The sequence below is a fragment of the Saccopteryx leptura genome, chromosome 2 (assembly GCF_036850995.1).
Source record: "Saccopteryx leptura isolate mSacLep1 chromosome 2, mSacLep1_pri_phased_curated, whole genome shotgun sequence".
NCBI classification, from domain to species: domain Eukaryota; kingdom Metazoa; phylum Chordata; class Mammalia; order Chiroptera; family Emballonuridae; genus Saccopteryx; species Saccopteryx leptura.
In genome coordinates this window covers 291,739,143-291,761,712 of record NC_089504.1, presented here as the reverse complement: position 1 = coordinate 291,761,712, position 22,570 = coordinate 291,739,143, and the positions used below count along the sequence as shown (strand labels likewise).

General features: G+C 40.9%; 1 protein-coding gene and 2 pseudogenes across 1 annotated transcript in view; 1 reads left to right on the top strand and 2 right to left on the bottom strand.

Moving 5' to 3' along the window:
* BMT2 (base methyltransferase of 25S rRNA 2 homolog) overlaps window positions 1-22,570 on the top strand; it is a 168,906-nt gene that overhangs the window by 69,040 nt on the left and 77,296 nt on the right. The window contains exon 3 of the mRNA XM_066362511.1: window positions 21,899-22,069. Within this exon, the coding sequence (XP_066218608.1) occupies window positions 21,899-22,069 (171 nt within the window). The remainder of the gene's footprint in view (window positions 1-21,898; window positions 22,070-22,570) is intronic.
* On the bottom strand, window positions 2,029-3,737 carry LOC136393510 (iroquois-class homeodomain protein IRX-2 pseudogene; annotated as a pseudogene).
* LOC136396378 (U4 spliceosomal RNA) lies at window positions 20,202-20,357 on the bottom strand (annotated as a pseudogene).

The following is a 22,570-nucleotide window of genomic DNA, read 5'->3' as shown; positions in this document are numbered from 1 at the left end:
TACCCTGATTTATCAATGTCACTGCATTAAATTTAATTAAAAAAAAAAAAAAGAACAGGCATACAGATCAATGAAACAGAACAGAGAACCCAGAGAAAAGGAGGCAAGTAAACAATGGAGTACAGACAGTCTCTTCATTATATATTATTGGGAAAATTGGACAGGTACATACAAAAGAATGAAACTAGACCACTAACATAACATTCACAAAAACAAACTCAAAATGGATAAAAGACTTAAATATAAGTCACAAAACCATAAAACTCTTGGAAGAAAACATAGGCACTACAGTCTCAGCAATATTTTTGCCGGTATGTCTTTGTGGGCAAGTGAAATAAAAAACAAAATAAACAAAAAGGACTATATCAAACTAAGATTTTGCACAGCAAAAGACACCATCTACAAAGTAAAAAGCCTACTCGATGGGAGAACATATTTGCTGATATGATTAAGGAATTAATAACCAAAATTTATAAAGAACTTCTAAAACTCAACACTAGGAAGGTAAATAATCCAATTTTAAAAATGGGCAAAGGACCTGAATAGACACCTCCAAAGAGGCAATACAGATGGCCAATAGCCATATGAAAAAATGCTCAATGTCACTAATCATTAATGTAAATTAAAATCACAATGAGATATCACCTCACACCTGGCAGAATGGCCTTCATTAACAAATGAGAGGATTTGGAGAAAAGGGAACAAATACTCTTGTACTGCTGGTAGGAAAGCAGACTTGTGCAACCACTGTGGAAAACACTATGACATTTCCTCAAAAAAATTAAAAATGGTGATGATGTCAGAGTAATGGCAGCATGAGAGATACTCCTGATTTTTCCTCTTGAAATTTCAGCAAATTGGATAACTATAATGAAGCAAAGGAACTTCAGCTGGGCTCACACGCATGCCTGAAACATTCATGTGTCAAGTGAACTAAACGTGGGAATGGATGAAAAGTGGAGCATCAGATAAAACAGATTCGCAGCTGGCTCTGGAGAGGAGACAAACCACGAATGACTAGGGTTTTTTTCTCTGCTGGACAATGGTGAAGGGGGAAGTTCAGCTACCTGGGTTTTGTCTGAGGGGTATGGATTGGGAAACGTGGAGTGGCTGGGTCTTCTGCCAGAAGGAGCGGTGAGATAGAGGGGCAGAAAGGGAGATACTGAACTAAACCAGCCAAACATGGGGATCACAGCCAGTGTTCTCACGGTCTGCCTACAGCCTGCACTCAGCAGAGACAGAGAAGACTAAAGTGTGGTGATATCGAGGGACAAAGGTGGAAATACTAAACCAAAATGGTAGCAAAACAAGAGGTCACGGCCAGTGTTCCCGTGGTCTACCTGCAGCCCACACTTGGCACAGAGACAGAGAAAGCCAAAGTACAGCCTTCCTCAGCCTCCGAAATCCCACCTCTGTCTCCCTGCAGGGTATGGAGTGTGGCACAGAAAGACCCCACAGCTAACTCCAGAGCTACTCTCTTCCCTGAATAATGAAGGTTCTCTGTGTCCAGTCCCCTGGTCTGTTGAGATGTGTGGAGGAGTTCCTGGGCCTGAGATCCCCATTGCGAAAGCCATAAAGCCCTCACATCCACATGCCATGGCCAATGCCAACACGCCCCACCCACCAACACAACTAAAGCCCCACTACATCATTGCAATTGCAATAGCAACATCTTAGCAGAGGTCAGCCCAGGAATTTCACAGAGCTAAAATTTTTTTTTTGTAGTCTAGTCTGTTTTTATTTACAATTTAAGATATAAATTAGTAAAGAATTATTGTTAAACAACCAACAAAGATTGTATAACCAGCAATGTTCAAATAAAAACCAGGCAGAATTTATTTACAAAAAGTTTAGATTCCGTTGCAATACAACTTGCACAAATTACTAGAAGCTTTATATCATTATAAAAATAAATATCAAATTTGTTTCCACTTTTTAAGTACTCAAGTTCTTCAATCACGTTTTGTTTCTACTTGTACATCTTTTACAAATAAATTTTACAGTAAATTCTATCATACCTATAGCATATATACCGTGGCAATGAAGTGATCAATTCAAGATATCCTGAGAAAAAAGATTGTTTTCAAAAGTCACACATACATTGGGGAAGCTATACTATGTCAACAAATTCACATATATCCAACAAAAGTCTGTTCCATTAGTCTGGGTTGACAATGCTCTGTGGTTCCTTCTTTTACAGTGGCACAAGATGCGGTCCGGGTGAGAGAGCAGCTTTTTATGTCTGTATATTTATGAACTTGGGAAGAGAGAATGGCCTAAATTTATTTTTTCCAAAGCAATTGTGACACCTACTTGCATTGCTGAGCAGGGCCCTTCTATAGGTAGGGCTGGACACCCCCACCAACCACCGAGCAGCCCTCACTGGCATCTTTCTTGGGCTCGTAACCGCTGCCCGGGGGCCGGTAGTGGGGCTCCAGTGGGTGCGCACCTGCCTTGCCCGCGTCGCTGGCTGCCTTGGGCGCTGCATGCAGCGTCTCTCCCGGGCCCGAGGCCGCCGCGTTGTACCGCAGAAGCCCCTGGCCCTGCAGTGCCGCGTTCAAGTTCCCGTAGTTTGTGTAGTTGCCATAGAAGGGCGACGTGTAGTAGAGGTGGCGACCCATTAGTGGCGACGCGGGGTAAGGCGAGCTGCCCGGCGGTGCCCCGGACGAGGCTGGAGCTGCAGCCGTAGGCAGCCCCGGTGGTGTGCAGCCTGGGCCCATGCTCGGCTGCTTGAAGTCCGATGTGGCGATCTCCGCCAGAGACCACAGCTTGGGCTTCCTGGCAGGCTGCGGCGCGCCTGGCGACGTCGTCCGGCTGCCCAGGGGTGTCTTGCCGCTGCCACCACGAGGTGCGGCCTCGGGCGGGGGGCTCAGCAACGGTGCTTCCACACCGGTGAGTGGTGACGAGGTCACAGCCTTGGATGACGCCAGGTCCCGCTCGCCCTCCTCCTCATCGTCATCGTCATCCTCATCCTCCAGGTTGTCGTACTTATCCTTACACTCGGAGCCCGATTCGCATAGGGGGTCCCCGGCACGGCACGGCAGCTTCTCCCCGTCCAACTCGGCAGAGCACAAGTGATCCGTGAGCGAGTCGACGTGCAGGCTGATCCCTTCGTCCTCTGCAGATGTCTCGGTGCCCTCCTGCGCCTTTTCTGGACTCTCCTTGCTCCTGGCTGCGTCACCCTCGTCCTCGTCCTTGCTTTTGTTCCTCGGGGCCCACATCATCTTATTCTCCTTTTTGAGGCGCCGGCGCGCATTGGCGAACCAGGTGGAGACCTGTGTGAGGGTCATCTTGGTGATGATGGCCAGCATGATCTTTTCGCCTTTGGTAGGTTAGGGGTTCTTGCGGTGCTCGTTGAGCCAGGCCTTGAGCGTTGCGGTGGCATCCCGCGTGGCGTTCTTGCGGTAGGCTGGGTCATTCAGTTGGTATGGGTAGACCGCACTACCATACGGATGGTAGCTGATGGCGCCCGTCATCCCAGTCGTGTGCGCGTTGTAGGGCGCACCCATGTAGGACGGGAAGCCGGCGGCCGAATACTGCAGCAGACTGCCGAAGCCGGTGGCTGCCTGAGCCGTGAAGGCCGCCGAGCCCGGGTAAGGGCTGAACGCGGAGCCCGACACCGAGCGCGCCAGCTCCTCACTGAGCGGCGCCGCCAGGGCCGACGCGCCGTACGCTGGGCACAAGTAAAGCTCCAGCGACCCGGGCGCCTGGTACAGGTAACCCTGCGGGTAGGACATGGTGGGCGCAGGGCCCGCGTCACGCCGAGCAGTGGTTAGGACTCGCGGCGCCCTCCATCCACGCCTGGCCAGGGCGCGGCGAGGTGGCGGGCACGGGGGCCTGGGGCCGAGGCGGCCTGACTCGCGCACTAGCCCGGGCGGCCCGCGGGCCGGGGGAGCGGCGGGGCGGCGGGGCGGCAGCAGTGACGGCGGCGGCAGTGCGGAACCGGTGGGCGCAGCCGCGTGCCAGACCGGCGGTCGGGGTTTGGGGAGAGCTAAAATTTTTAATACACCACCATGTACCGGAAGAAAACAGAAAAACCTCTCAAAATGGAAATATTTTTTTCTTTTTTTATTTTCTTCTTTTAAGTTTCATGTTATTTCATTTTTGTATTTTTATTCTTATTTTTGGTTTCTGCTATTCATGTTTTGTGCTTTTCTTTTATACTAGTAATTTTTTAAATTCACATTTTTCATTATATTTTTCACGTTTATTTTCCATTTTTGAGTTATTTTTGTTAGAGTTCTTAACAATACCACTCTCAAATGCCATCAAGGAAGAAGAAATTGAATATCATGGCTATACAAGAAAGACATGCAGTTCAGAAAGAAAATGAAAAATCTCCAGAAGGCAAACCTCAGCCACATGGAAACCTTGGACAATAGAGAATTCAAAATTTAAGTTCTGAAAATACACAGTGAGATGCAAGAAAATATTGACAGGCAATTTATTCATGAGTTCAAAAACTAGTAAACAAAGTAAGTACTTTACCAAGGAAATTGAAACTTTAACAACAGAGATGAAGAACTCAGTACATAAATTGAAAACTGAAGTGGCAAGTTTACCTAATAAAACAGGCCAGATGAGAAGAGAATCAATGACATAAAACATAGGCAACTAGAGAGATGCTACAGAAGAAGAGACTCGCAAATTTTTTTAAAAAAATTATAGAGCTCTACAAAAAGAATCTGTCTGATTCCAACAGAAAGAGCAATATAAGAATAATGGGTATATCAGAAGAAGAGAGGGAGAAGGGATATAGAACCTATTCAAACAAAAAAAGTGATGAAGACTTCCCAAGCCTATGGAATGAATTAGATCCTCGAATCCAAGAATCAAACAGAACACCTAGTTACCTCAACCCAAAGAGATCTTCTCCAAGGTACATTGTAATAAAATTATCAAAAAGCATTGAGATTAAAGAATCTTCCAGGCAGCTAGGGAAAAGAAGAGTACAACATATAAAGGAAGGCCCATTAGCTTATCATCAAACTTCTCAGCAGAAACTGTACAACCCAGAAGGAAATGGAACCAAACATTCAAAGTACTGAAAGAGAGGAATGACCAGCCAAGACTACTATATCCATCAAAGCTGTCCTTCAAATAGGAAAAAGAAATAAGAACTTTTGCAAACATACAGAAGCTGAGGGAATTTTTCACCAGAAAATAATCACTGCAGAAGCTATTAAAGGTGGTTATTTGACCAGATACCAAAAAAAACCCAAAAAACCAAAACTACACATTAAAAGCTTCAACAAGGTCACAATAAGAACAGGGATAATCTATGACAATAATAACGTAAAAGGGGAGAAGATGAAAATCTACAGAGGTAAATGAGGATGGAATGCAGAAGCACTCATAAGACAAAGGAGTCTTACATATATGAGCATTTTTCTCTTAATAACCTAATTGTAACAACCCACAAAAAAGCCACTACTGAAATACATACCGTAGCTTAAGAAGAGAAGAAACAGGAAAGAAGTACAGAATGCCACCAAACAAAAACAAAGCTACCAGAAAACAAAACATAAAATGGCTAAGGAAATCCTCAATCGTCAGTAACTACCTTAAAAGTAAAAGGACTGAACTCATCAATCAAGAGGCACAGAGGAGCAGATTGGATCAAAAGTCAAAACCCATCCATATGCTGCCTTCAAGAGATACATCAAAACTGCAAGGACAAAAGTAGACTTAAAGTGAAAAGTTGAAAAACAATTTTCAAGCAAATAATAATACCCAAGGAAAAACAGATGTTGCCATCTAGTATCTGACAATGCTGACTTCAGGACAACAAAGGTAACCAGAGACAGAGATGGACATTTCATACTGATAAAGGGGACATAACGTTTTTTAATATATACAGTGGTCCCTTGTCTATTGTGGGGGTTAGGTTCCAAACACCCTGTGATAGGTGAAAATCTGCAAAGTAATGACCTTAAATTTATTTTATTATTTATATATTTTTTAAGGCTTTATGAACCCTCTGCACACTTCTAAATTTTTCCCATACTGTTATTAACCTTTCCCACACTCTTATAAACCCTTTCAATTTTTAGGCTAGAAAATGCTTATTTTACCACAAAAATAATTAAAACAAGAAATATATGAAAATACCTACATACTGCAAAATCCCACAAATATAGCAAAAAAATCTGTATTACGGTGAGACTGCAAAAAGTGAGCCACAATATGGTGAGGGATGCCTGAATTGTCAAAATAAAATGACAGAAAAGAATTCTCAAGGCAGCTAGGTAAAAGAAGAACATAACATATAAAGGAAGGCACATTGGGTTATCATCAGATCAGGGAGCACCAAATACATAAGACAGCAACTAACTGATATAAAAATAAAAACAGACAGAAAACATAATCATACTTGGAATCTCAACATACTATTGACAGCTTCAGATAGATCATCCAAACAAAATCAATAAAGAAATATCAACCTTAAATGACACACTAGACCAAATGGAAATAATAGACATTTATAAGACATTTCATCCCAAAGCAACAGATTATACTTTCTTTTCTAGTATGCATGGAACATTCTCAAGGATAAACCATACGTTGGGCCACAAAACTAACATAAACAAGTTGAGGAAGATTAGAATTATACCAAGCATTTTTTCTGACCATAAGGCTTAGAAGTTAGAATTCAACTGCAAAAAGGAAGTAAAGAAACTCAACAAATATGGAAATTAAACAACACACTTCTAGAATAATGACTAAAGAAATAAAAGGAGAAAGCAAAAGATATATGCAGACAAATGAAAATGACAACAAATCAAAATTTCTGGGATGCAGTGAAAGCAGTAATAAGAGGGAAGTTTGCCCTGACTAGGTGTTGGCACAGTGGATAGAGTTTCGGACTGGGACGTAGAGGACCCAGGTGTGAGACCCAGAGGTTGCCAGCTTGAGGTAGGGCTCATCTGGTTTGAGCAAGACTCACCATCTTAAGCCCAAGGTCGCTGCCTCGAGCAAGGAGTCACTTGGTCTGCTGTAGCCACCCGATCAAGGCACATATGAGAAAGCAATCAATGAACAAATAAGGTGCCACAACGAAGAATTGATGCTTCTCATCTCCCTTCCTGTCTGTCTGCCCCTCTCTCTGACTCTATCTCTGACACACACACACACACACACACACACACACACACACACACACAAAGAGGGAAGTTCATATCTTACAGGCTTATATCAAGAAACGAGACATCCCAAGTTAACAACCTATCATCACATCTCAAAGAACTAGATAAAAGATCAAAGGCAACCCAACATCACCAAAAGAAAGGAAATAGTAAAATTGAAGCAGAACTAAATAAAATAGAGGATAGAAAAAGTATAAAAAATTAATAAAAGAAAAAGCTGGTTTGGCCCTGGCCGGTTGGCGCAGTGGTAGAGCGTCGGCCTGGCATGTGGAAGTCCCGGGTTCGATTCCTGGCCAGGGCACACAGGAGAAGCGCCCATCTGCTTCTCCACCCCTCCCCCTCTCCTTCCTCTCTGTCTCTCTCTTCCCCTCCTGCAGCCAAGGCTCCATTGGAGCAAAGATGGCCCAGGCGCTGGGGATGGCTCCTTGGCCTCTGCCCCAGGCGCTAGAGTGGCTCTGGTCGCGGCAGAGCGACGCCCCAGAGGGGCAGAGCATCGCCCCCTGGTGGGCGTGCTGGGTGGATCCCGGTCGGGTGCATGCGGGAGTCTGTCTGACTGTCTCTCCCGGTTTCTAGCTTCAGAGAAATACAAAAAAAAAAAAAAAGCTGGTTCTTTCAAACAATAAAAACGACAAACCTCTGGCTAGACTCACTAAGGAAAAAAGAGAAAAGACTTATATAAGCAAATTTTGAAACAAAAGAGGAGAAATTACCACAGACATCATAGGTATACAAAGTATAATTGCAGAATACTATGGAAGATTATATGCCACCAAATTCAACAATCTAGAAGTAATGAATAAATTCTTAGAACTATGTAATTTTCCTAGACTGAGTTAGGAGGAAGTGGACAGCCTACATAGACCCATTACCAGGGAGGAAATAGAAACACAGTATCAAAAACAATCCCAAAACTGAAAGCCTAGAACCAGATAGCTACACTAGTGAATTCTACCAAACATTCAAAGGAAATTGGTAACTATTCTTCTCAAAGTCTTTCAAAAAAAATAGAAGAAGCAATACTCCCTCACACATTTTGTGAGGCCAGCCCAACCCTGATACCAAAACCTGGCAAGGACAACACAAAAAAAGAAAACTACAGACCAATATCTCTAATGAATACAGATGCAAAAATCTTGAACAAAATGCTAGCAAATCGAATACAACACATTAAAAAAATTATGCATCTCAATTAAGAGGTATTCATGCCAGGAGCACAAGGTTGTTTCAACATACATAAATCTATCAATGTAATACACTACATCAACAAAACAAAGAACAAAAATTATATGATCTTATCAATAGATGCAGAAAAGGCATTTGATAAGATACAACATCCCTTTATATTTAAAACACTAAATAAAATGGATATAAAAGGAAAGTACCTCAAAAAAGGCCATCCATGACAAACCGTCAGCTAATATCATACTAAATGATAAAAGATTGAAGGCGTTTCCTATAAAATTAAGAACAAGAAAAGGTTGCCCACACTCCCCACTCTTATTTAACATAGTTCTGAAAATTTTAGCCAGAGCAATCAGGCAAGAGAAAGAAATAAAGGCATCCATATCGGGAAAGAAGAAGTAAAGGTAACACTTTTTGCAGATGACATAATTTAGTATCTAGAAAACCCAAAGACTCCATTGAAAAACTCTTAGAAACTATAAACCAATACAGTAAAGTAGCAGAATACAAAATCAATATATCATACAAAAGCCTATTGCTTTTCTATACACCAATGATGAACTCTAGAAAGCAATTCCTTTTAAAAATGCAACAACAAAAAGTAAAATACCTAGGAATAAACTTAAAGTATGTGAAGGACCTGTATACTGAAAACTACAAAGCATTATTGAAAGAAATTGAAAATAACACAGCAGAATGGGAAAGTATTTCTTGTTCAAGGATTGGAAGAATCAACATAGTCAAAATGGCCATATTACCTAAGTCAGTATGCAAATTTAATGCAATACCCATCAAAATCCCAATGTAATATTTTAAGGAAATATATAAAAAAATCACCAGGTTTGTAGGGAACCATAAAAAAACCCAAATACTGGGGACCCGGGTTCGATTCCCGGCCAGGGCACACAGGAGAAGCGCCCATTTGCTTCTCCACCCCCCCCTTCCTCTCTGTCTCTCTCTTCCCCTCCCGCAGCCAAGGCTCCATTGGAGCAAAGATGGCCCGGGCGCTGGGGATGGCTCCTTGGCCTCTGCCCCAGGCGCTAGAGTGGCTCTGGTCGCGGCAGAGCGACGCCCCGGAGGGGCAGAGCATCGCCCCCTGGTGGGCAGAGCATCGCCCCTAGTGGGCGTGCCAGGTGGATCCCGGTCGGGCGCATGCGGGAGTCTGTCTGACTGTCTCTCCCCATTTCCAGCTTCAGAAAAATACAAAAAAAAACAAAAAACAACAACAAAAAAAACAAATAGCCAAAGCAATCCTGGGGGGAAAAAATGAAGCTGGAAGTATCACACTACCTGCCTTCAAATTATACTATAGCACCAAAATAATGAAAACAGCATGGTGTTGGCAGAAAACATAGACATACAGACCAGTGGAACAGAATTAAGAGAGCCCAGAAATAAAACCACAATTGACAAATCATTTTCAATAAAGGAGCCAAGACCACACACTGGAGAAAAGAAAGCCTTATCAATAAATGGTACTGGGAAAATTAGAAAGCCAAATGCAAAAAATAAAACATAATTACAGTTTGTCCTCTTCACAAAAGTTATATAAAAATGGATAAAAAACCTAAATATAAGATCTGAAACAATAAATCACATAGAAGAAAACATAGTTACTAAACTCTTAGACCTTGGCCACAGAGAACATTTTATGAATTTGACCCCAAAGGCAACAATAAATGAATCGGTCTCTATCAAACTAAGAAACTTCTGCACAGCAAAAGAAAGCAATCACTAAACAAAGAGACAGTCAACCAAGTGAGAGATTATATTTATAAACAACAGCTCTGATAAGAGGATAATATCCAAAATATTTAAAGATTTCACAAAGTTTAGTAACAAGCAAGTAAACAATCCAATTAAAAAATAGGAAGAGAACCTAACAGACACTTCTCCCAAGAAGACGTACAAATGGCCAACAGATATATGAAAAGAGGGTCATCTTCATTAGCTATTCGAGAAATGCAAATCAAATCTACAATGAGATACCACTTTACACCTGTTAGGTTGGTTATTATCAACAAGACAGGTAATAACAAATGTTGGAGAGACTTTGGAGAAAAAGTAACTGTCATTCATTGCTGGTGGGAATGCAAATTAGCTCAACCTTTATGGAAGAAAGTATGGTAGTTCCTCAAAAAATAAGAACAGAGATTGATAGAAGATGGCAGCAGAGTAGGCAGACGCACAGACTCCCAGCTAACACTACCAAACTGGATTACAAATTAATTTAGGAACAATCAGCATGAAAAACCAACTTTAGACTAAAAGAACAGGTCTCAAAAACCAAGGAGCAAAGAACGAGCCACACCAAGCCTGGTAGGGAGTGTGGATGTGTGGTGGGGGCTCCCCTGCTTCCAGGAGCTAGGGGCGGGTGAGGGTGAGAGCCCAGAAGGGCTCTCATTACAAGGAGAAGAGCAGAAAATATCACTCACAGCCACTTGCCTGGGGACCTGGAAATGAGGTGGGCTTAGAGGACTGGCTTGTCTTCCAAAAGGAAAGGGGGGGAGAGAGTGACAGACGGTGACCAGCAAAGGAATGCATGGGATGACCTGGGAAGTTGACTCATCCAGTGCAGAGTCGGCCATAGTTGGGGGAGGAGTTGATCACTCCAAACACCACAAGCCTAAAGTGGTTCCTGGTGACCCACCTCCAGAAAGCTCTCCAGTTCCAATCAGCACAAAAAGACAGCTGAAAACAGGAAGTGGGGAGGAGGGGCAGAAACTCGGGTCTCCATGGAGATCTGAGATACACCTCCTTCTACTGAAGCTGAGGAAACACCATGCCCCCAGAGAGTAGCTGGCAGAGTCTCAGAGATTACACCCACTGCATTCCTGGATGCACTTTCAAATAAACCTCTGCTGAGATCAGTAAATAAGATTACCACCGAGTTAAGAAAACTGAGAAGAAAACAAACAAATCAAGACTTCAAAGCGGCCCTACTAGGTAAGGAGACCACAACTGGAAGAAGCCTACAAGTCATACATAATGGGAAGGCAGAAAAGCATAAGTCATATGCTTCAACAAGATAAATCCTCAGAAAAAGTCCTGGAAGAATCAGAAGTAATCAAATTACCGGATGCAGAGTATAAAATAATGATCGTTAGGATGCTTAAGGGTCTCAAAGCTACAATGGATGGACTTAATGAACACCTCAATAAAGATATTGTAAGCATCAAAAAGGACACGGAAATCATAAAGAAGAACCAGACAGAAATGACAAACAATATCAGAAATGAAGACTACACTAGAAGGAATTAAAAGCAGGCTGGATGAAGCAGAGGATCAAATCAGTGACTTAGAGGACAAGATAAGCGAAAGCATGGAAGCCAGAAAAGCAAAAAGAAAAGAGGATTAAAAAGTCTGAGGAAACTTTAAGAGAGCTCTGTGACATCATGAAGAAAAACAATATCCGCATAATAGGGATTCCTGAAGGAGAAGAGAAAGAACAAGGACTAGAGAAGCTCGTTGAAAAAATTTTAGCTGAAAATTTTCCTGAATTGATGCAGGAGTCACACAAGTTCAAGAAGCAGAGAGAACCACATTAAAAAAGAACCCAAAGAGACCCACACCAAGACATATCATAATCAAAGTATCAAAACTAACAAAGAATATTAAAAGCTGTAGGAGAAAAACAATCACCTACAAAGGAACACCCATAAGTATGACATCCGACTTCTCAACAGTAACACTTGAAGCCAGAAGGGATTGACCAAGAAATATTCAAAGTAATGCAGAACCAAACCCTACAACCAAGACTTCTTTATCCAACAAGACTATCCTTTAATTTTGAAGGAGAAAAAAAGCTTCCCAGACAAAAAAAAAAAAAAACTCACAGAATTCATCACAATGGAACCAGTGCTGCAAGAAATGTTAAGGGACCTGCTGTAGACAGAACAAACTGTGTGTGTGTGTGTGTGTGTGTGTGTGTGTGTGTGTGTGTATGTGTGTGTGTATGTGTAGTAAAAGAGGAATATAGATTTAAAGAAAAAAGTGGCAATAAACAACTACATATCAATAATAACTTTAAATGTAAATGGATTAAATGCTCCAATCAAAAGACATAGGGTAGCTGAAAGGATCAGAAAACAGGACCCGTAAATGTGCTGTCTACAGGAGACCTACCTCAAAACAAAGGATACACATAGACTCAAAGTAAAAGGATGGAAAAAATTTTTTCATGCAAATGGAAATGAAATAAAAAGCTGGGGTAGCAATACTTGTATCTGACAAAATACCTTTTAAAACAAAAGCTATATGCAGGGGTCTTCAAACTTTTTATAAAAACCGCCCACTTTTGCAGTGCTGGTCAACCTGGTCCCTACCACGCAACCAAACAGCGCTGCGATTGGCCCACCATGAAAGCTGGACCGCCCACTAGTGGGCGGTAGGGACCAGGTTGACTAGCACTGCAAAAGTGGGCGGTTTTTATAAAAAGTTTGACGACCCCTGATAGTAAAGGTTAAAGAAGGTCACTACATAATGATAAAGAGAGCAATTCCACAGGAAGAGATAATCGTTATAAATATCTATGCACCTAATATAGGAGCACCGAAATATATAAAGCAGATTTTGATGAACATACAGGGAGAGATCAGCAGCAATACTATAATAGTAGGGGATTTCAATACCCCACTAACATCAATGGATAGATTCTCAAGAAAGAAAATTAACAAAGAAACAGCAGAATTAAGAGACACATTAAGATCAACTGGATTTAATAGATATCTTCAAAACCTTTCACCCTAAAGGAGCAGAATATACATTCTTTTCAAGCATGAATGGTACATTCTCTAGGATAGACCACATATTGCCACATAAAACGAGTCTCAACAAATTTAAGAAGATTGAAACCATATCAAGCATCTTCTCTGACCACAATGGCATGAAACTAGAAATGAACTACAATAGAAAAACTGAAAAACACTCAAACACCTGAAACTAAACAGCATGTTATTAAATAACGATCAACAATGAGATCAAGGAAGAAAAATATTTCCTTGAAACAAATGAAAATGAGCATACAACAACTCAAAATCTGTGGGACACAGCAAAAGCAGTCCTGAAAGGGAAGTTCATAGCATTACAGGCAAACCTTACAAAGCTAGAAAAAGCTCAAATAAACAACTTAATCCTGCAACTAAAAGAACTAAAAAAAAGAACAGCAAGTAAAGCCTAGAGGAAGTAGAAGGGAGGAAATAACAAAGATAAGAGCAGAAATAAATGACATAGAGACTAAAAAAACAATACAGAGGATCAATGAAGCCAAGAGCTGGTTTCTTGAAAAAGTAAACAAGATCGAGGAACCCTTAGCCAGGCTCACCAAGAAAGAAAGAGAAAGGACTCAAATAAATAAAATTAGAAATGAGGTTGGAGAAGTAACAACAGACATAACAGATATACAAAGGATTGTAAGAAAATACTATGAAGAACTAAGTGTATGCCAAAAAATTAGACAACCTAAGTGAAATGGACAAATTCCTTGAAAAATATAATCAATCTGGGCCCTGGCCGGTTGGCTCAGCGGTAGAGCGTCGGCCTGGTGTGCGGGGGACCCGGGTTCGATTCCCGGCCAGGGCACACAGGAGAAGCGCCCATTTGCTTCTCCACCTCCTCCCCCTCCTTCCTCTCTGTCTCTCTCTTCCCCTCCCGCAGCCAAGGCTCCATTGGTGCAAAGATGGCCCGGGCACTGGGGATGGCTCCTTGGCCTCTGCCCCAGGCGCTAGAGTGGCTCTGGTCGCGGCAGAGCGACGCCCCGGAGGGGCAGAGCATCGCCCCCTGGTGGGCAGAGCGTTGCCCCTGGTGGGCATGCCGGGCGGATCCCGGTCGGGCACATGCGGGAGTCTGTCTGACTGTCTCTCCCCGTTTCCAGCTTAAAGAAAAAAGAAAAAAAAAAAAAAATCAATCTGGAAGAATCAGAAAATCTAAATAGACTGATTACAACCAATGAGTTTGAAACAGTTGTCAAAAACTCTCAACAAACCAAAGCCCTGGGCCAGATGGCTTCACAGGCAAATTCTACCAAACATTCAAAGAAGAACTAATTCCTATCCTTCCCAAGCTATTTCAAAAAATTCAAGAGGGTAAACTTCCAAGTTCCTTTTATGAGGCGAGCATAATTCTGATTCCAAAATCAGGAAAAGACAACACAAAGAAAGATAACTATAGGCCAATAACCCTGATGAATTTAGATGCTAAAATTCTCTACAAAATATTAGCAAACTGGATCCAGCAATACATTTTAACATACATTATGATCGAGTGGGATTTATTCTCGAGTGGCAAGGCTGGTACAATATCGCAAATCAATAGATATGATTCATCACGTAAACAGAAGGAAGGACAAAAACCACATGATAATATTAATAGATGCAGAAAAAGCATTTGATAAAATTCAGCACCCATTTATGGTCAAAACTCTCAGCAAAATGGGAATACAGGGAACATACCTCAACATGATAAAGGGCCATTTATGACAGGCCCACAGCCAACATCATACTCAATGGGCAAAAGTTAAAAGCAATCCCCTTAAGATCAGGAACAAGGTAGGGGTGCCCCTTTCACCACTCTTATTCAACATAATTTCTGAAGTCGTAGCCACAGCAATCAGACAACAAGAAGAAATAAAAGGCATTCAAATTGGAAAAGAAGTAGTAAAACTGTCATTATTTGCTGCTCATATGATACTGTACGTAGAAAACCCTAAAGTCGCAGTCAAAAAACTACTGGACCTGATAAATGAATTCAGCAAGGTGTTAGGATATAATATTAATACTCAGAAATCATGCATTTTTATACACCAACAATGATCTGTCTGAAAAAGAAATTAAGAAAACGATCCCCTTCACTATTGCAACAAAAAAAATATAAATTACCTAGGAGTAAATTTAACCAAGGAGGTTAAAGATTTGTACTCGGAAAATTATAAAACGTTGATAGAAGAAATCAAAGAAGATACAAACAAGTGGAAGCATAGACAGTGTTCATGGCTAGGAAGAATAAACATCATTAGAATGTTCATATTACCCAAAGCAATTTATAAATTCAATACAATTGCTATGAAAATACCAAGGACATACTTCAAAGATATAGAACAAATATTCCAAAAATTCATATGGAACCAAAAAAGAACATGAATCTTGAAAAAGCAATCTTGAAAAATAACAATAAAGTGTGTGGTATCACACTTCTGGACATCAAGTTATACTACAAGGCCATTGTACTCAAAACAACTTGGTACTGGCATGAGAACAGGCATATACATCAATGAAACAGAACAGAGAACCCAGAAATAAACCTGCACCTTTATGAACACTTGATATTTGACAAGGGTGGTAATAGCATACAATGGATTAAAGACAGTCTCTTTAACAAATGGTGTTGGGAAAATTGGACAGGTACCTGCAAAAAAATGAAACTAGACCACCAACTTACACCATTCACAAAAATAAACTCAAAATTGATAAAAGACTTAAATGTAAGTCATGAAACCATAAGCATCCTAGAGGAAAATATAGGCAATAAGCTCTCCAACATCACTCGCAGCAATATATTTGCTGATTTATCTCCATGCTCAAGGGAAATAAAGGACAGGATAAACAAATGTATCTATATCAAACTAAAAAGCTTTTGCACAGCTAAAGACAATATGAACAGAATAAAAAGGCAAACCACACAGTGGGAGAACATATTTGACAATATGTCTGATGAAGGGGTTAATAACCAAACTTTATAGGGAACTTGTAAAAATCAACACCTGGAATATAAACAATCCAGTCAAAAAATGGGCCAAAGAATTGAATAGACACTTCTCCAAAGAAGACATACAGATGGCCAATAAGCATATGAAAAAGTGCTCAACATCTCTAATCATTAGAGAAATGCAAATTAAAACCACAATGAGGTATCACCTCACACCAGTCAGAATGGCACTCATTAACAAAACAACACAGAATGTTGAGGATGTGGAGAAAAGGGAACCCTCCTGCACTGCTGGTGGGAATGCAGACTGGTACAGCCACTGTGGAGAACAATGTAGAGATTCTCAAAAAATTAAAAATGGAACTGCCTTTTGACCCAGCCATTCCACTTTTAGGAATATATCCCAAGAACAACACATCAATGATTCAAAAGGACAAATGCACCCCCATGTTTATGGCAGCATTGTTCACAATAGCAAAAGTCTGGAAACAGCCCAATTGTTCGTCAGTTGTCAAGTAGATTAAAAATCATTGATACATATATACAATGGAATACCATGGGGCCATGAAAAAGAAGGAAATACTACTTTTTGCGACAACATGGATGGACCTAGAACCTATTATATTAAGTGAAATAAGCCAGGCAGAGAAAGAAAAATATCATATGACCTCACTCATTTGAGGAATCCAAGGAACAATGTGAACTGAGGAAGGGAATAGAGACAGGTGGGATCAAAGGATCCAGAAGGAAAGCGGACAGAGGGAAAGGGGATGATAGGGTGATAGGATGGGATGAGAACAGAAAAGCAAATCCTGGACGGGAGGGGGGAGGGCGTTATGGGGAGGGGAACAGGGGGGATGTACTGGCAAACATGGGGTGGGAAGGATGTATTAAGGGGGACCCTAGAATCTATGTAAACACAAATTAATAAAATTTAAAAATAAATAAGAATAGAATTACTATATAACCCATCAATCCCTCTGCTGGGTATCTACCCCTAAAACTTGAAAACATTGGTATGCAAAGACACATGCACCTAGTGTTCATCACAGCATTTTATCTAGAGTAGCCAAGACATAGAAACAACCAAAATGTTGCTCAATAGATAATTGGATAAATAAGAAGTGGTACATATATACAATGGAATATTATTCAGCCATAAGGAATGATGACATAGTGCCATTTACTTCAACATGGATGGACCTTGACAACATTATACTCATTGAAATAAGTAAAACAGAAAAAGCTAAGAACTATGTTCCACACATAGGTAGCCTATAAAACTGAGACTCATGGACATACAGCTAGTGTTCTACTTACGACCACAATTGGTTCTGAAAGACCGGTCATAACACGATTTGGTTGAAGTTGAGTAGGCTATATGTACAGTACTGTGAAATGATGTTATAAAAATCTTTAAGTTGCCTGACCTGTGGTGGCGCAGTGGATAAAGCATCGACCTGGAAATGCTGAGGTCGCTGGTTCGAAACCCTGGGCTTGCCTGGTCAAAGCACATATGGGAGTTGATGCTTCCAGCTCCTCTCCCCCTTCTCTCTCTCTGTCTCTCCTCTCTCTGCCTCTCCCTCTCCTCTCTAAAAAAAAAAAAAGAATAAAAATCTTTAAGTCATATTTTATCATAATTTTCTTTTATTATTGTTATATATCATAATTTTCTTTGTTCATTTTATACCATTTGTATCATCTCTACACCATTTTGTTTCTTATTTGTACATTGGTCAGGTTTAAGTAAAACACTGCATTACCAGTACAACTGGTTTAATATTTGCAAACACAATTTCCTCTTGGCAGACATCTTGGGAGGGTTTGATGAAAAATATCCAAGACACAAAACACAAATTGCTGTACCGAGTCTGGGATAACAGTTGAAATGGTGCATGCAGAGATGGTAGTGCTGCCGGAAGCTGGTCCGCACTGTCGTATTCCCAGCTGGGCAACACTTGCGCTGCCAGATGCGGAGCAGTCGTGGCTAGCGATTGTGGTCGTAAAGTCGAATGGTTGTAAGTTGCATAGTTCGCAAGTTGATCAATATTTGTAGATAGAAGTGAAGTGGTTACCAGAGGAAGGGGCTTTTGGGAGAGCGTATAGAGGGAAGGGAGTAAAGAAGGACAAATATAAGGTGACAGAAAATGATTTGACTTTGGGTGATGGGTACACAACATAACAAATAGTTAAAATGCTATAGAAATGTTTAGTTGACGTCTGTGTACTCTTACTGATCAATGGCACCTCGTTAAATTCAATTTTCTAAATAAAAATTTTAAAAAGTAGTTTAGGGTTGACTAGTTTGATTAATTCTGCTGGACTTTGGGGAATAGTAGCTGTCCTTAACTGTATGGTATCAACCTTAGGTTTATTTAGGGCAGCATAATTAATAGCTTGGCATTTGAGAATAAAATAAAGGAAATATTTGCTTGCATTTGAGAGGTGTGCTCCCAAGTTAGTTGATTGTTATCTTTAGGAATTAGCTAGCCTTGGTTGGATTTGGCAGTTTCTCGTTAGATGTGTAAGGCCCTCCAAGATATCAAAACATGATACAGAAAATAAAAAACCTGATTAATAAGGGATTATCTAGTTTTTGAAGTCTTGGTAGAATTTCTCATTGGATTACTGGTTCTTTTTAAATCTCTATTTCATCTGTCAATTTCAGAATTTTCTTATATTTCTATATTTAGTATATATTCATAGAAAAATTGTTTTATGTAAGTTATCAGCTTTATTTGCAGAAAGTTATGCAAGTTAACCAGTGTGTATATTTGTTGGTCCTTTTTTTACTAAATCATTAATACTTTCTTCTTCTCTTTTGGTTTATATTTTTTCACTAATTCTTTGAGTTGGACATTTATTTATTTTTATTAGTCTTTTATTAGTCTTTTATTTGTACTGATATAATATTTAAAGGTCTTGAATTTTTCCAGGTTTCTATTTTAGTTGCATTCCTTATTTTTTGATTTGTGGTGTTTTCATTATTGTGGCATTGTTTTAAGGAATTTCTTTGATTTTTAACAGTATTTTCTCTTTGACCCTAGAGTTTTTTAATTAAAAAAAAATCGCAAGCCCTGCCCAATTGGCTCAGTGGTAGAGCGTCAGCCCGATGTGTGGAAGTCCCAGGTTTGATTCCCAGTCAGGGCACACAGGAGAAGCGCCTATCTGCTTCTCCACCCTTCCCCCTCTTTCCTCTCTATCTCTCTCTTCCCCTCCTGCATCCAAGGCTCCATTGGAGCAAAGTTGGCTTGGGCACTGAGGTTGGCTCTGTGGCCTCCGCCTCAGGCATTAGAATGGCTCTGGCCGCAAAGGAGCAACGCCCCAGATGGGCAGAGCATCACCCCCTGGTGGTATGCCGGGTGGATCTCGGTTGGACGCATGCGGGAGTCTAACTGCCTCCCTGCTTCTAACTTTGGAAAAATATTAAAAAAAAAAAATTGCATGTGAAATGGATTTTTGTTCTATTTTGTTGTTAGTTCTAGTTTTATTACATTGTGATTGTATGGTTTTGTTTGCAATGACTTTTTTTTTTTTTTTTGTATTTTTCTGAAGTTGGAAACGGGGAGGCAGTCAGACAGACTCCCGCATGCACCCGACCGGGATCCACCCGGCACGCCTACCAGGGGGTGATGCTCTGCTCATCTGGGGCGTCACTCTGTTGCAACCAGAGCCATTCTAGCACCTGAGGCAGAGGCCATAGAGCCATTCTCAGCGCCCGGGCAAACTTTGCTCCATTGGAGCCTTGGCTGCGGGAGGGGAAGAGAGAGACAGAAAGGAAGGAGAGGGGGAGGGGTGGAGAAGCAGATGGGCGCTTCTCCTGTGTGCCTTGGGCAGGAATCAAACCCAGGACTCCTGCACGCCAGGCCGACGCTCTACCACTGAGCAAACCGGCCAGGACTGCAATGACTTTTACTATGGTTTTCTTCATAATTTAATACATACATTAAGTCCTTTATATGACTATTTCACGTGCATTTGATAAGAAGCTGTACTCTGTTTGAAAGCCAGGTTTGTTGAATAGTGATAAAATAAACCTTATGCTCTCCAGGGCATCAGTATCCTAACTTATTTTTATTCACTTGGTTGAGAGTGATGTTTTAGAATTCCCTGTTTATAGCTGTATTTCCATGCATCTCATGGAGTTTCTGCTTTGTTATGATGGTTGCTATGATAAATACTATATAAATATTTATAACTGTTTCATCTTCATTGGGAATTGTGGATTTGAGCATTATAAAATATCTTTTTTGGGAAAAAGTTTTCAATTAGCAATAATCACGCCTCAGATAAACCTCAGTGGCTAAAATACTGCCACTGTGCAAAGCTTAATAAAACATCTTTTTTTTTTTTTTTTTTTTTTTTTTTTTTTCTTTTTTTTTTTTCTTTTTCATTTTTCTGAAGCTGGAAACAGGGAGTGACAGTCAGACAGACTCCCGCATGCGCCCGACCGGGATCCACCCGGCACGCCCACCAGGGGCGGTGCTCTGCCCCCCAGGGGGCGATGCTCTGCCCATCCTGGGCGTCGCCATATTGCGACCAGAGCCACTCTAGCGCCTGAGGCAGAGGCCACAGAGCCATGCCCAGCGCCCGGGCCATCTTTGCTCCAATGGAGCCTTGGCTGCGGGAGGGGAAGAGAGAGACAGAGAGGAAAGCGCGGCGGAGGGGTGGAGAAGCAAATGGGCGCTTCTCCTATGTGCCCTGGCCGGGAATCGAACCCGGGTCCTCCGCACGCTAGGCCGACGCTCTACCGCTGAGCCAACCGGCCAGGGCAATAAAACATCTTTTTAAGAAAATTTATCTAATGCTTTTTATTCATTACCATCCTCTTCACCAACATTTCCTATCTCGTGAAGTTCAGCATCTAGAAGATATTTTAAAAACAGCTTGTAACCATGATGGTTTCCTGAGTTCTTACATATCAAAAGCTGTTTTTCTATGGTTTTGTTGCAAGATGTACAACTTTGCTAGATATAGGATCCTTGACTCACATTTTTCTTCACTTTCTGAGGGTGAAAATCTTTCAGTTTGGATTTATGTGGTTGTTTCTTTGTGATTCCAAGTTAAGCATATTAGCAAGAATATTATATAGAGCAGCAGTTCTCAACCTGTGGGTCGCGACCCCGGCGGGGGTCTAACGACCAAAATTCAGGGGTTGCCTAAAGCCATCAATATATATTCCCGATGGCTTTAGGTGACCCCTGTGTTTTGGTCGTTCGACCCCAGCCGCGGTCGCGACCCACAGGTTGAGAACCGCTGATATAGAAGATAGTGTTTTTCTCAATGTAAGATATTATATTGGATTCCACATGATATCTATTCTGAGTTGGAGTTTTTTTTCCCCTTTCATGTAAAACTGTTTTGGGTCACAGCAAATTTGAAGAGAAAGTACAGATAGTTTCTGTATAGACCATGCCAACATACATGCACAGAACCTCTCCTGTCAACATGCACCCAGAGTGGTACATTTGTTAAAATCGATGAACCCACATTGACATAATTATTATCCAATGTCCATAGTTTATGCTATGGTTCACTTTTTTTTTAAGACTTTATTTTAAAGGGGCTGGGAGAAGCAGGAAGCATCAACTACCATATGAGCCTTGACAAATAAGGCCCAAGGTTTCAAACTGGCGATGTCAGTGTTCCATGTCAACAGTTGATCCACTGTGCCACCACAGGTCAGGCTAGGGTTCACTAGGGTTCACTTTTGGTTTTGTATAATCTATGCATTTTGTCAAATGTATGATTGCAAGTATTTAGCATTATAGTATCATAGAGCATAGTATTACTTTCCAAAAATCTTTTTTAAATTTTTATTTTATATTCATACATAATGTTTTAAAATATAATTTTATTTTGCCTTGCAGTGTATGCAGAGAATATTTCCAGAATGGTGGGAAGAGAAAAGCACTTGAAAAGGATAAAAAAAGAGCTGTACTTGCCACTAAGACCACTCCAGCCTTAAATACACATGAGTCTTCTAAACCTGAAGGTTGTTTAACCAACCTCGGCTTTACAAATTCTGAAATTATAACACAGTAAGTATACTTTTTCTACTTTAATTACTAACATTATCCTGGGAAGCTGTGTTAATAATGTAAAATAGTGTTATGGCTTATACCAAATGCTGGGCAAAATTCTTGCTCCTCTAGTAATGAGAGGCTGAGAAGCACAGATTTGTAACATTGTTAGATGGAACACTAGCATAAAATTATAAGGGATATCTGGAAAACCAATAGCATAGATTGTCTTCACCAAAACTGAGAAAGAATAGTTTATTAAGTGTTACCATAATTGTTCTTATGGTAATACAAAGGCAGCAAAGGTTACGTAGGAAACTTATGTAGCCCTTCTAGCTGTGCCTCTCTCATTTCCAAGATCTTTCTCTTTAATTTCTAAGTAGTCCAGTTCTACCAAAAGTGTAACCTGAGGCTAGCATAGCTGCTTGCTTTTCCTATGTGTTTTCTAATAAGTTTATTACTTTTACTGACCATGCTCTATTTAGGTTTTTGCACTTTGCTCCAAATCAAGTTAGCCTC